The sequence below is a fragment of the Ambystoma mexicanum genome, chromosome 6q, assembly GCF_040938575.1.
Source record: "Ambystoma mexicanum isolate Mex_15411 chromosome 6q, UKY_AmexF1_1, whole genome shotgun sequence".
Classification (NCBI taxonomy): domain Eukaryota; kingdom Metazoa; phylum Chordata; class Amphibia; order Caudata; family Ambystomatidae; genus Ambystoma; species Ambystoma mexicanum.
The window spans coordinates 775,558,650-775,573,082 of NC_090937.1; the positions used below are offsets into that span (position 1 = coordinate 775,558,650).

The 14,433-nt window shown below is 45.0% G+C and overlaps 1 protein-coding gene across 3 annotated transcripts in view; it reads right to left on the reverse strand.

Moving 5' to 3' along the window:
* Positions 1 to 4,414: 4,414 nt before the first annotated feature.
* PLRG1 (pleiotropic regulator 1) overlaps positions 4,415 to 14,433 on the reverse strand; it is a 427,106-nt gene continuing 417,087 nt past the window's right edge. For all 3 annotated transcript variants that reach the window (XM_069631306.1, XM_069631305.1, XM_069631307.1), the window contains one exon: positions 4,415 to 4,594. In XM_069631306.1, the coding sequence (XP_069487407.1) occupies positions 4,535 to 4,594 (60 nt within the window). In that variant the 3' untranslated portion in view covers positions 4,415 to 4,534. The remainder of the gene's footprint in view (positions 4,595 to 14,433) is intronic.

The following is a 14,433-nucleotide window of genomic DNA, read 5'->3' on the forward strand; positions in this document are numbered from 1 at the left end:
GGCCAGGCCCAGCACCCCCGGAAGCAGGCATCATGCCCTTGGGTAAAAGCCCAGCGGCCCCTTATAGGGCCTCTTTGGACTCCGTCCTGGCGCCTTTGGCACCAGGCTCATAAAGGGAGGTGTTTTGTGCACTTACCTGATGCAGACCATGCTGCACGCTTCAGGCCTGAGACCTGAAAGGGACTATTTTTTCATAGGGACTATTTTTTCACTCGGGCGTGGCCAGGGAAGGATACATACCTAGTTGGGGAAGGATACATACCTGGGACTTCTTTGGAGGCTATTTAAGCCACGCCCAGACAGCAGCTCATGCTTCGCGGTGTTCTGCTTCCTGCAGCTTAACGCTCACCGTGTCTGCTCCTGCTCCTGGACTCCAGCCACGCCCGCCTCGAACCTGGAAGACCTGCAAGGAAGGAAGAGAAGAGAAAGGTGAAAACCAAGGACTATTTCAAACTTCTTACCTGCATCCGGAATCTTCTCGCCAGCATCCCTGAAGAAAGACTTCCATTTAAAAGCATCCCGTTGCTCGCTGCAGCGCCACGCTTCACTCACCTGTCCTCGAGACATCTCCCGGCTCCATCGCGGCTGTCAGCATCGGACGCCACATCTCTGCACCTAGGGGAGAGAGGAAGAAACAAAAGGTGAGCAGAAGGAACACAGAAGGAAAGCCTGATTAACAGCCATAATACTTACCGGCTTTTCTTCCACATTTCAGGTCGGCGCCGCCCAGTTGGCAGGTACCGTACCCCGGCCCCTATGGGGAAAGGACAAGAGACATTTCTGGGGAATAAGGACATTTAGAGGGATCGCCCTCATCACTACTCACCTCGGCAGTTTAACCCCTCTATGCATCGCCTTCATTCTGCACCTGAAATAAAGGACAGATCACAGGTTAGAAAGACAACATAAAGGGGGCCTCACTTGAACTTTCATACTTACGGCGCATCGCTCAGGAAAGTCAAGTGGATTTTGCCAGCGCCATTCTGAAAACCAGTGAAGTAACTGGAAGCAGGATGGAGAGTTCATCCTTCCAAACCATAAGGTGAGCTTAAACCGGGGTTTGGGGGAAGTTAGAGAGGAACGAAGGGGGAAAGAGGGGAGCTAGCACACCATTCTGCATACTGTTAATCCCCTTTCTCATCTGCAGAAGGATATTCCTACGGGCCAGGCAAGCACGATTTGGAGGTCCTGTCCAATCGGTGTTCCGGGTCCTGCACATCACGCTAGAAAAGGCCACAGCAATCCAGACTAGACCAGCGCCCCCGTGGGAACCAGGTGAGCGTTACAGTTTCCCCATTCTTCCCTAGGGGCATGCTTCAAAGGAAAATAGGGCTTACTGTCATAAGAGTCAAAAGATTCCTCACTGTCATCCCTCCTCGACATGTGGTGGTGCTCTTTTTGTACCAGGAAGAATGGTGAGATGTGCTGGAGGGACACAAGCACTTTTTGTTCTTCTTAATCCTACTACTCCCATCCTTTTTCTTTGAGGTGGGCTCCTCTGTCCCCAAACCGGACAACTTGTAAAGGTAGGGAGCAAAAGGCTTTGAGGGTGGACGGCATGGCGCCAGCTTAGTGGCCTGTACCCTGATCACTTGGGGTTCAATGACTGGCTTGAGCCACATTGCTCTAGATCATGGTCCAAACACAGACATTGTGCAGGTCCGTGATGAACATCCCACAGCTGCAGAACTGGAGGCGTTTGGAACCAAATGGCTTGGGACCAATAATAGTTACACAGCAAAACAATTTCGAAACTGAGGTAATAGGGCGAAGTGTGGGCTATTTATGCAGCAGCATGATGTCCCGAGTTGAGGGAGTCGAGCAACGAGGACGAGGGTCGCCGAGTTACATTAAGCCACCTGGACAATTTTGAGAACTGCTGGCACTGGAGGATATCCATCTAGATGAGCTCTGTGGGCAGATGCAATTTGATGACCCTAAAAGTGCTCGACATTTTCCAAATCCTCAAATGGGTGGATGTCAGTACTTTAATGCAGTTATGCACAGTGTGCTGCTAAGTTTTCATGAATTCTATTAGAACGATTACCACAACTGTAAAATAATTATGGCCATTGATTGTGTGAATAAAGTGTACAGGAAGTGGCTTAATGAATTAAAAGCATGTTCAAATAACTGTGAAAACCGCATTTTGCATACAGGTTACATCAAGAACCAGGTCAAGTGACAACATGCAGCTTAGCTCTTATATGAGAGAGTAAGAATTAATTTCTTGACAGAAAATAGTTTGCTGATTGCAACTACAACATATATCTTGAAATCACTCTGCCAGACTAGCAGTGTAGGGAAATAAGAACAACTGAAGAATGAGATGGATAGATTGGATGAAATAAGTTATTGTATTATTAGGGCATTTATTGAGCATGGGTGTAGCTTGGGGCAGCAACAGAGTGCTACACAATCATAGGGGGAGGGCACTGAAAGGGAAGCAGAGATACAAGGGTGCGGAGAGCAAACAGAGAAGGGCAGGCAATTTGGAAGCAAGAGATCTACAAGCAACCAGGGAGTAAACAGTGGGGAAGAGATAACCCAATCTTGAGAAGGGTGGGGAGTGGAGGGTGTGTGGACCTAGCTGTTAGGGAGGAGCCATTCCTTGAAGGGAGGGCCTTGAGCTCCTTCTGGAAATTTAGAACCGAGGGGGGTGAGTCTTGTGTTGACAGGGAGGAGGATCCAGAGCTTGGGGGCAGAGACAGAGATGGCCGGTCTTCTGGTTCTTTCGTTCTAAATAAATGAGGCTCCAGAGAAACCTCCAACAAAGTTGAAATTTGAAAGTACCTTATGAAGTTTATGCATTCCTCAAAAACTGATGCTTAACTTGGAAAAGACTCATACTGATGCAGCAATACATTTATCCTCATCTATATTACAGTAGGCCCATTCTGTTCCCCAAGTGCACACCGCCCCATAAAAGCCGGTCTGACTCAATGTCACAACACGTCATGACCAGATGCACGCCTTTTTCGTACACTATGCCAATGCCATTTATGGAATAGGACATTTGCTAATATATGCTGACAATGTAAGCGCTTGACTTGTTACTGTCTTAGATTACAGTAAATAAAGGGGTTTGTTCCCCTTAGGTTACATGTGACTTGGGTGCATGCCAATATATGTGTATAGGAGAGAGATCTCTTAGCTACAACCGCAGAGCTCCTAATCGCAATCTATGTGCTTGTCATTACAAGCTTTCCAAGCCTCAGCTGATTATTGTTCATTCTGTATTAGAACACCCTAGAGGGTGTTGAGGGTTGTGATTGTTCAATCTAAGGGCTATACGAACTGGTGTAGCCCGCAGATTGAATACAGCTTGCAATTATTGGGGGAATTCCATAACTGTTCCCTGTCCGGGCGCCCACGTAAGCCTGCAGAGTTGCCGTGTTTGTCTCAGTGTAATTTCGGAACGGAAAGTGTTACCTTTTCGTTCCGAATTACATGTTGCAAGACCAACGTGTGCAACGCAGCCCCGTCCACTGATGTGAAGCTGGAAGAAACGCTTTCCGCTTTCACTTCGTATGGAAAGCGTTTCATGAAATGTAAAACGGCAGAGAAAGGAAAGCTGCATTTTTTTTGTTATGGAACGTGGCACGTTTCATTTTTCCCCAAAATTAAGACATAGGGAACCTTGCTCTCACCTCCTCACGTTGTTTGGATGTTTGGTGCACAGTAGTATGGGAAGGATAATCTGAAACCAGATCATACAAAGGTAAGTTGATAGCACGTTAATTTACATGGAGCGTCCTTGCTAATGTTGTGCTACTGTGTTTAAGTGTGCAATAATTGGAAGGGTATGTTTGTGTATAGGGGGGACACACGTGAAATTATCTTAATTGAAACACTGGGCATGCATACCCACACCCGATTTTTGTTTAATATGATACTCCTCCCACCCAATCACCTTGCACCACACTGTAATAAAAAAGAGAGACATGTTTGGTTTAAGTACAAAAAATTGCAAAATGGTAAATGTCTGCAACATTTATTTACCATTTTGCTATGTTTTGTACTTCAATTAAACATGTCTTATTTATTCTATTTTAACTAAACACTGAGGGTATTCGAATAGCTTTATAGACATGCAGCAAGGGCCGTACAAGGCGTTATGGTCCCTCATACCTCGTTAAAGGTGCTCACGCACCCGGTACAGCCCTCGCTGCAGGTCTATAAAGCTATATTATTGTGCGTCTAATAACAAACCAATTTATCCATCCGCTTGCCGTCCAAGTGCTCTGGGCTCCTGTGTTGGTCTCTGGTCCCTTCTGGGCTATAAGTGTCTTTTCCAGGCCACAACAATACCAACACTTGCTCCATACAAAGGGAATAAGTTCAAAATCAATACATCCAAAAAGGAAAAAACAACTCATTCCATGAAGCAGACAAATTCAAGGAAGCCACCAAATAAATAAAACAATTTAATAACTAGGAGGCACAACAACAATGCAGCGTTTTACTCTGGCACAGAGTAGAATGTAAAAAAAAAGTCACTGATATAATGAGAGTAATTTTCCATTTGTGTCCTTTAAAATCGCTTCCGCTTTGTAATTTCTGGTTTCCAACTGACAGGATGTGTTTCTTCCGTCTAAAATAAAAGAAGAGAGTTGCAACTTAGATGTTATATGAAAGATGTCAAACAGAAAGCAGAATCCACTACTGGGAAACCAATTTGTCAAGCTTGAAGGCAAACGGCAATGGTATTTCCATGCATAGACAGCACATATAGAGACAGCATGGAAACAATCTCCAAGGTTAGGCATCAGCACTGAAAAAAAGACACTTCTTTGCCAAGAAACATATTAGCAATATATAGATCTAAATGCCTGGCCCTAACGTTTCAACTTGTAGTACATGCAGATTTCAGTTACCAAATTCATATTAATTCTTCGGTAAAGAATAGGGCAGTAGGATTTCTTCTAAAAGATTTTAAGTTCCAGATGAAAAACATGGTAGAGGCCATTTGCTCAAAATCATTAAGTATCAAAAGGGTTACCCAGATTTCCTGGCTTATGACTTGGGAGAAGGAAGAGAGTGAAGGGGGGAGGGTGCTTGAGTGGGGGACTCAATGATTGTGCTGATAACCAGATGACAACCGTGCTGTTGACAGTGCCTATAAAAAATATTGCTAGTAGCTTGCTACTTGAAACGTTTACCCTGTTGCAGAGCAGTTATTGGTTAAACAGGTTAAACCTTTAACATTTCACAGTCTTCACTACTGTCGCATCTCGGAGATGTCTATTGTTAATAGGTAAGTGAAAGTCTATTCCTGTGCTGGTTTAAAGTTCGTGGGTACTATACGTCCACAGGGTCTTCATCCTCCTCAAGTTCTTCCTAGTCTATTTCCAATTTCAGGGATTCGACTGCCAACTTTTTCGACTGTCAGTAATCTCTCCCAATACTCCTCCTCTGTCTCCTCAGAGATGTTAACAGTGTAACTTTCCATAGCTGACTGGCATCACATGTCTGATTGTTTCCAAATGGTCTTTGTTTTTACAAAACCTACAGTAAGCTTTTGATTTTTCCAAAAGCTTTCTTCTCCATTTCACCTCTCTGGAGTTCCAGATATTAAGTCTACATCTCAACAGGACGTCTCTATAGTGGCTTGATGGACATTTTGCCAGGTAAGGGGGGAGCAGATTTAAGCCTTTTCGCTCCCATAAAATGTTACTGATTCTTGGACAGTCTGATGCCCGAGTTTCCTCTCAATCCTTTTCCTGGATGATTCTTTTTGCCTTGTCTGGATTGGATTTCAGGGTATCGTCAGAGATTCCGAACTGTTCCAAAATTATCTTACATTTCTTTTTCCAACCGAGTATCGTATCTCCAGTTAAGGGCCCTGTCCAGGCTAGGATATCTTACGGTTTAGGTGGCTTATCCAGGATGCATTTTCTGTAGAGCGATCAAGTTTTCCACAGCACGGTTGATACCAAGGATTGGAGCCTTAGTTCAGTTCTTATAAGCTCTGACAGCGAATTTGGGAGGCGTAGAATTTTCCTCCAAAAGTAGGACCCGCAAAAGTTCCAGGCTTCCCACCATAGGGCTAGCAGGGTCTTGGCCCCATAAGTGATTACGGCCACAACTTTTTGTTTATAGAAGGTTATTATGAGCATCATGGAAAACTTTCCATACCTTTGGTGTATAACTAGCCCTTGACTGGTCAGAGTCGTTAGCTTTTCCCGGATCAATGCGTAGTGCCCTTCTTCATTGCAGTTTTTATTTATTCTTACCCCAAGGTATAAAGTTGTGGCCACCACCTCCAGTTTTTCCTTCTCCAGCGACCAAGCAAAATGTTTCCCTGCCATTTTTTTCCCACGACAGGACTTCATTATTAAGACCATTGACTTCTTGATGTTTATTTTCATGTCGTTTTCGACAAGGTACTTGTTGAAAGTCACTATTCGACGCTGGAGTCCTATGGGCGTTTGGTCAACCAGTACGGCATCATCCGCATACAGCATCCACATCACTTCAGTCCCGTTTATCTTTGGAGGGAAGGCACGGACTAGATCTTGCAAGGTCTTCATATCTGCCATATATATATATATATATGACAAATAGAAAGGGGGCTAAGGCACATCCCTGTTTGATTCCATGGAAGTTTCAATCTTTGTCAGCCCTCCATTAGCTGTCGTTTGAATCTGTATAGTAGTGCCGGTGTACAAGGCTTGGATCGCTTCTAGAAGATCTGGCGGGCATCCCCAGTTCGTCATTTTGATCCACAGGCGATCCCGATTTACCCCATCGAAAGCCTGTTCGAGGTCAATAAAAGCTAAATAGGGAGCTTTCTTTCCTTCCAAGGCTTTGGCTTTCAACAGGTTGATCAGGAAGAGGTTTAGACCAGTTTCTACTCCGCTGATGAAGGCTGTTTGTCGCTCATCCATGATGTTCGCCAGGATCGCCCATTTTTTTTAGATCTCTTAGAAGGAGAGAAGCAAATAGCTTGCCAATAGAGTCCAACTCCGCTATCGGCCTATAATTTTTTGGGCTGCTTCGATCTCCTTTTTTATAGATTGGGACAATATATGCCTCTGTCCAATAGGAGGGGATTTGCCTAGCTCGTTTTATTTGTTGGAACAGCGCATATATTAGATCCGACCAATCTTCACAACTGTCTTTCAGTATCTTATTCGAGATGCCATCGGGGCCAGTTGCCCTAGAGGCGCTGAGTTTTTTTATTAAGATTACAATGTCGTCTCTATCGAATTCAAGGGCCCAAGGAGTTTGTTCGTGGATCTTCTCTGTAGGCATTTTCTTGGTTTTCCCCTCATACAACCGGGTGTCGTGGTTAAGCCAATTCTCCTCCGAAACTTGATTGACACCTAATGCCGATTGATTGCGATTTCTGGTATTCAATAAGTCCCACAAGCTTCGTGTATTATTTGTTGAGACTGCAGCTGGCATTTTCTCTGCATCCCTTTGTGTTCTTAGGAATCGGGTAGAGCATAGCCAGTTTTTATACGACTGCTGACACTTCCTGTGGAGATCATACCTCGACGCAGTTTGCCTTTTAAATCTGTGTCCGTTCCGCTCTGTACAGTTTTCTTCTGGCTACTAGAGCTTTATCGTAAGAGTTTCCTTTCGATTGTTTTCACTCTGTTCGGGTCAGATTTAACTTCAAATGCTTCAAAGCAACCATTTATATTCAACCACCTCTTTATCCTTCCAAATATAGTCTTGTACCAGGTTTAGTATTGCCTGTTTTTTGAGCTTTAGACAATTTCGACCCCACGACACCTCAGTTTCCATCAGACCTTTTTTCCTTGGAATTGAACTTATTTTCCAGGCTAGTTCCGTTTCCAACAGGCAACGGTCGCTATTTGTTTGCCTTATTATTGTGAAAGAATTTACCCATGCAAGCGCGTTTCCTCCTACGAAGCAGTAGTCCAGACAGGCTCCCGATTTGCCACTATGCCATGTATTCGCTCCGTTCAGGCCACCTCTCGTCTGGCCATTTAGCAACCTCATGTCTCGGATACGCATTTCTTCCATCCATTTTTGTTCTTTCCCAACTAGATGTTCTGTCTTTTTAATTTTACCCTTACTGTCAAGCAACTTGATATTTAGGTCCCCACTGAGAAGGATCAACTGGTCTTTTTCCTCCGTCATTGATTTATCGATGGCATTCACGATGGCTTTTAGATACCCCGCCAGATTCGGCATATTTTCGCTCCAATAGGTGTTAATCAGTAGCAGACTTGACGGGCCATCGGTCTTCTTCGATTTGACTGCTAACTTTACTATTTGCACGTAGGGGTTCGGGTTGTGTGCTCCAGCACTTGTAGGGGGCCATCTAATTTTTTTAGGATCATGAGGCCCGCAAAGGGTCTCCCTTTCGGCCCCTTTCTGGCTGTATTTATGTATACTTCGTATCCCTCACACACTGGTGGTTCACGCAGCCAATATTCCTGGATAGAGATGAGGTCGTATTTGCCCAATAATCTACTGTTTTTAGAGAACAGATGCTTAAAGCCTCTGGTATTCCATGAGGCGCTGTAGACCGATCTTTGTGGCTCCAAACTATTGTTTTTTCTTTGTGTTTAGAGTGTTGGCCATCCACGGCCAGTCGTTGGACTTCTTATCCCCTTTCTTAGGGTTTATATTCCCCTTCCTCAGGTTCACAGAGTTGTCCACAGTAAACCTCAAGGTCCTCAGTTTTTCTATACTGTTCTTCATTCTGGGTAGTATTGCCTTTTGGGTTTTATTGTCTTTGTTCGTGTTTTGGCTTGAGGTCTTCTTTATTTCATCCACTGGGACTGGTTTTTGCACTAGTCTCCTTCTCGGTGTCTTGCTTTGTATTGTGGACATTCCTCACCCCCATACGGTCCTTTGCTTCCTTTTGTTTCTTTTATACTGGCAGGCTTGTTATTTTCTTCCAGAGTTTATAGTCTGAAACCTCTTATGAGGTTGTCACTGGCCTCCAGCAATTTCTGTTTGATCCTATTTGAGGTTAAGTGGAGAATTACTTGGTCCATCCGCTTTTCTTTTGGAAATTCAACAATTTTCATATCGTCTGTTGATAGCATGCGCAGTGCTGAAATTTCATTGCAGAGTCATTACGTAGCTTCTATTTAATACCACCCTATTAGGGCCTTTGGATGTTTCTAATTTTTAGTAGTATCCTTTCGGGGGTCTTGTATTCTTTGGCCTTTGCCGAGGAGAGGCACACCTTGGCGTATCTTCAGAATGTACCCTTCTTTTTTATTCCTTTTTGGAGTTGGATGGAACACTTCTTGATGCTTCCTTTCGGACTTATTTTTGATGTCATCCTCCTTCCTTTTTTGTTCAAGTGTTTTGAAATGAATGGCATCACATTGATCGTCACGGAGCCTCTATGTACGGAATCCGCTTTATTCCCAAGAATCTTGGTCATATTTGTCGGTTTCTCTCTTTTGGACTTTGGCGTCTTAACACTTTTTGGTTGCATTCCCGGGTCAACAGTTTCCCAGTTATCTAGGGTTTGCCAGTCAGATAAACTGATGCTCTCCCATTGCTCCTCTTCAGTGTTTTTGTCCATCATTTCAATTAAGTCACTTAGATCCACGGTTTGCTCCGTCTCGTCCCATTCTTCATCCTCCATTGCCCCCTGTTCTTTGGCTTCCGTTTCCCTGTCGTCCATCAACATCACCGACACTGTCAGAATCAGTTCTCTTCTAGGTTTCTTTGCGCACTGTGAACTCTTTTTTGGGTGGCGTTCTTAGATTCGTCAGGAAGGCTCTCGAGCCATTTACTTTCCGTGTTAGGGTTTAATTCTTTGATTTTTTTCCTTTTTCTTGGGTGCCTCCTTTCCATTCAGCAAGTCCTGGCTGTTTGAATTGCCGCCAGCAAAAATGGAAAAGTTTTATTGCTCCAGTTTCAATGCGGGAGCACTTCTTTCCTCAATTATCTTTCGAGGGGAGATCAGAATTACCTCTTCCAGTGGGTTATCTTTGTGTTTGGGGTGTCTTTTATCCTCTTGAATCCATTTCATTGGCCCAGTTCATCCATGTACATTCTCTCCTCTGGGGTCCAAGTCGTTTTTCTGTTTATAAACAGACCTCATCCATTTGCAGTCCTCAAGGACTGCCTTCATTAGCAATGATTTATCAGTTGCGTCTCTTCTCGCTAAGTCACTGAGGCGAATTTGCCAGAGTTGCGATTGCTCTGCTTCCTTATTTATTCGGGTGTCCAAGCTCTGTAAGGAGGTTTCCATTTTCAGATTTGCCACTTTGATTTGTGTATTAGTGCTGGCAACTTCTTGGAGAGAGTCCTTTATCACCTCGTAGAGCTTTAGAAATGGAGCAAGCGTGATGTTCAATGATGCCATAATAACCTTTTGACAGTGGTCGGTATCCATTTTTCTTTGTTTATCCAGACTTCATTGACTATTTGGGTCAATTGCTCTTTAATCAGCTCAGCTTGGGACAGGCTATTATCGTCGCAAGGTGATGTTTGGGTCATTTTAGTTGAGGATTTTTTCCCTTGGGGTATAATGGGAGTCATGACTAGGTCCTCTTTGGAAGAGGTCCCTTTCACATGGTCTTTGTCTAGGGCAGCCATTTTTTTCATTTATGAAGGAGCTTTTCCTTTTCTCTTTCAATTTTCCCTGTTAAATTCGTTATGTCTTCCATGATTTTATTCGCCAGACTAGAGTTGCTCTGGCTAGTTCCCAGCGAGTTTGGGTATACGTTATTTCGTAAACCTCCTGACAATCTCGTTCTCTCAACGGGCGTCCGTACTCGATTATGACTAAAACCAAAATCGGGTATTTCGGTTGTCAATTCCTGGATGGGGCAAAAGCTATGACTTCCCTCCCCGCCTATATTTTCATTAGTCTTCGACATTACATTGTGCTGTTTGCTCACTCGATAACTTCTACCTCTGTTTCCTTGATTTTGGTGGTCTTCCTTGAATGGCAGAAAAATGTCAAACCCTGTTGGATTAGTTCCTGTTGGGGTTATTTGGTGCGACATTTTCCCCTTGGTGGTCTTAAGGCCCTGGAGGGCTTTGTCCAGGTTGCCAAGCTCGGTCGGGTCCCAATGGCCGGCATTTTCCGATAAGGCCTCTGCAATTGCAGAGGCCCATGGGATATCATTGGATGGTATCTTTGTTCTATCGGAATCCGGACTGAGTGTCGCAAATTCCACCCCTAGCTTACTTCCAATCGTATTGCTCAAAAGACATTCATTTTGTGCCTTAACAGGCAAAGGCGACCCTTCCCGGGTCGGGGGAGTCAAATCAACAGTTAGATTTCACATTCTGACCTGTCGCTTGAGCCCCAAAACTCTTGTTGGAGGTTTGGGGGTCCCCCCAGGGGGAATCATTTGGGCGACCAGCCTTGGTGGTTCTGGATTTCTCCAAAAGGTTTGAGTTAAGATTCTCTTTATCTGGCCTTGACCTGTTTGACAGGTTCTCGGGGGTCTCAGAGTTCCGGTCTTATTAGACCTAAGCAGGTATCATGCGGAGTAGGGAGAATAATACAATCCGTCTGGCCTTTTTCCCCCACATGACTTGCCTGAAGCTCTCCGATGCTCCCCACAAGTGTGCATGCTTCAGCCGCTTGGATATTGTCAGGGTCCGAGGCCGGCAGGCTAGTACTCTCCACTGACATTGGATTAAGGCAGTCATTATGGAGATGAGCGAGTTGAGCGGCAGAGGCCGAGTTGCCCTCCACTTCCAGAGGCACCAATGAGCTCTTTTCAGTTGACAGATCGGCCCCCACTGAGAGGCTCTTTCTCTTCTTTGTACTATAGGGTAAACATGTCTGTTTAAGCATAGGCAGATCCTTTTGCATCGTTCTAGGAGAAAGAGCAGGGTTGCCCTCACCTTCCGGTAGTGAAGTGAAACGTTGTCTTACCTGAAGACTAGTTCTTAGAGTCGCGATTGAGGACTCCACGTGCACACACTTCATTTTGTCGTGCAGCTCCTCTATCAGCTTCCCTCCTGGTAGTGACCCTTAGGTGGCTGGCAAAGCCACAGCAATCAGCCAAACAGCACAACAGCAGGTACTCCTGAGGACACCCTTTGCACGCACAGGCTTCGCACCGCAAGGGTGCCTGGGAAGATCTTTTCTAGGCCCACTTTCTGCCAGGCAGAGCTGGGGGCAAAAGGGGGCGGGGCTTAATAGCGCAACAGGGCTTCTTCTTTCACAGTCAATTTCACTTGCTTTCTGAGGAACGGCTGAGGTATAGATACTCCCACGCAGCCACCGCACAACAGCAGGTACTCCGGACGACGCCCTTTGCACGCACAGGCTTAGCAAAGTATTAAAAGTCACTGTTAGGAAAATTTTCCTTAAGTCCACTTGAGGTAAGACTTCAAAAAGTATTCCTATGGCATACAGGTACCCAACTCTTAGTATAAGCTTGTACTATTCAAGGAACATTGGTAGAGTTGCAGAGCAGTCAGGCTTATCATAGAAGGAAGTTGTGAGCTGTAGGTGTGTACACTGCAGGCATTTAGTACAGTAGTCCAAAGAAACACTTACCCAATACACAATATATATTATATTTACAAAAGGAATGTCTTAAAATACATCATTTAACCAACACACACAGGATTACTTATGAATACTTTTCAAAGGAAACTGCTTAGTTGGTAGTTGCTTGCGATACAAGTTTGACACTAATGACAGTTCTACCATATTATTGGTACGACCGCGCACTCACGTTAAGATATACAGTCATTGTATTTAGTTAGCAAAACTATATGAGAAATTCTTTTAGTAAGGAAAAAGATTGGTTAGTCAAACAGTAGCAGAGCTTAACATTCTAGAGGCGGGTTCTTAGCAAACTAAAGCTTTTAAAGTTGGATTCCCCAACTATGTAAATGTCAGTTCGGAGAGTGCTCAAAGTCTGACAAAGCAGCAGAACAGCAAAGGTTCCTGTGGATACTTTCGGTCTCTAAGACAAGATGCTAGAAAGGTTTTGGAAGAGTTCATGCAGACCCTGTAAAAGGACTAGCTAAAGGGGCACAAGCCGGCAGCTTGGATCAGAGGTAAGAGTGGACACCCCTTCACGCACTCCAATAATCTGGAGCCACTTCTTGGTTAAAGATGAGCAATACTTTTTCATCCATGTGAGAAACCTGAATGTGTCTCCCTAGCTAGTCCCTGTGGATCTGTCATTCAGGTGGCCAGGACACGGCCATCGCTATTGGATCCAGTTCCTGGGTGGTGGACCAGTGAAGGAGGATCACCTAGATGGCGGGGTTCCTCGGGGAGTGGGACACTGATGGGTGAGACGAGGTATCCCCCTTCTTTCAACACCTTTTCCCCATCCTACCACGTAGGACATTCAAAACCAGTGCCGCCCCGCCACCCTTTTCCGACATGAACATTTTCACACGACACAGCAGAGCCATTTACCTGACATGTCCCAGTACACGAGTCAGGCAACTGATCAGAATCCCACACACCGGATGGCCCTTTCCCTTCCTAAAAGGGGTAAAAGGTGGAGCAACAGAGGACAGAACTAGCAAGGCTGATCGCACAACACCACAGCTATCCAGACAGCAGTTCAAGAGAAGGAGAAAGGCAGCGAATATCGAGAGGCTGACAAGGAGAGACACGACCTTGCCCTTTGCAACACAGACCTGCGAAACCTCCGCAGAGGGAATATTAAGACGGAGGACAATAGCCCAAGTGTGCTGCAACAGATGTCAACGGTACATGGAGCGTGTCGAAGCTGATAAGCGGGAGCAAGGGAAACTCCTGCTACCCTGGTACCAACCTTAACTCCAGTAAAGAAGAAAGCCAAGCGGTTCATCACAGCTGGTGAGTCGAGGGGAGAGCTGATAAGAACTCGGCTGTGGTAAATGAAAGTCGCAAAGTGAGAAAGTTCAAAGAACTGTAAAAGATTAAAGGGGAGACCGGCACCACGAGGGTGCTGCTCTGAGAAACTCTGGTCGATCCCAATCCGAGTAAAACTACAGAAACCAGAAGGCCAAAGGAGAGCCGCCAAGATAGGTCAAAGAGGTCATACAGCAGGTCAAGCAAAATCCCTGTACAGTCGAAAGCCTTTGATCTATGAATTATAAAGAAAGTAAGGGGAGTGAATCCCACCACATGAGAAAGCGATGGGAGTGAATCCCGAATACACTGAAAGGAAGTTGGCAAGTGTGAGGGATGCGGATGAGAAGGGGGCAAACTCTGAAGTCCCAAGAACCAGTATGTTGACAAAGATGAACCCGGCCGAGGAATGTACACTGGAACTGTTTAAAAAGACATTAAGATTTGTGAGCGTAGGAAAAGTCATTGTGAACACAGAGGAGGGAGGCTGAAAGTAAAAAGGGGTCAGCATCCGGAAGAGGGAACCCGCAGGTGAACAATCCTCACCCAAAGTAAAACCAGGAAAATAACTAATTGTTTTGAAGGAACTTTTGTTTTGTTATTGAATAAGTTAGGCCAGCGAAGGCAAGAAACGTTCAAGAGGAACAAGACTTGGCCAT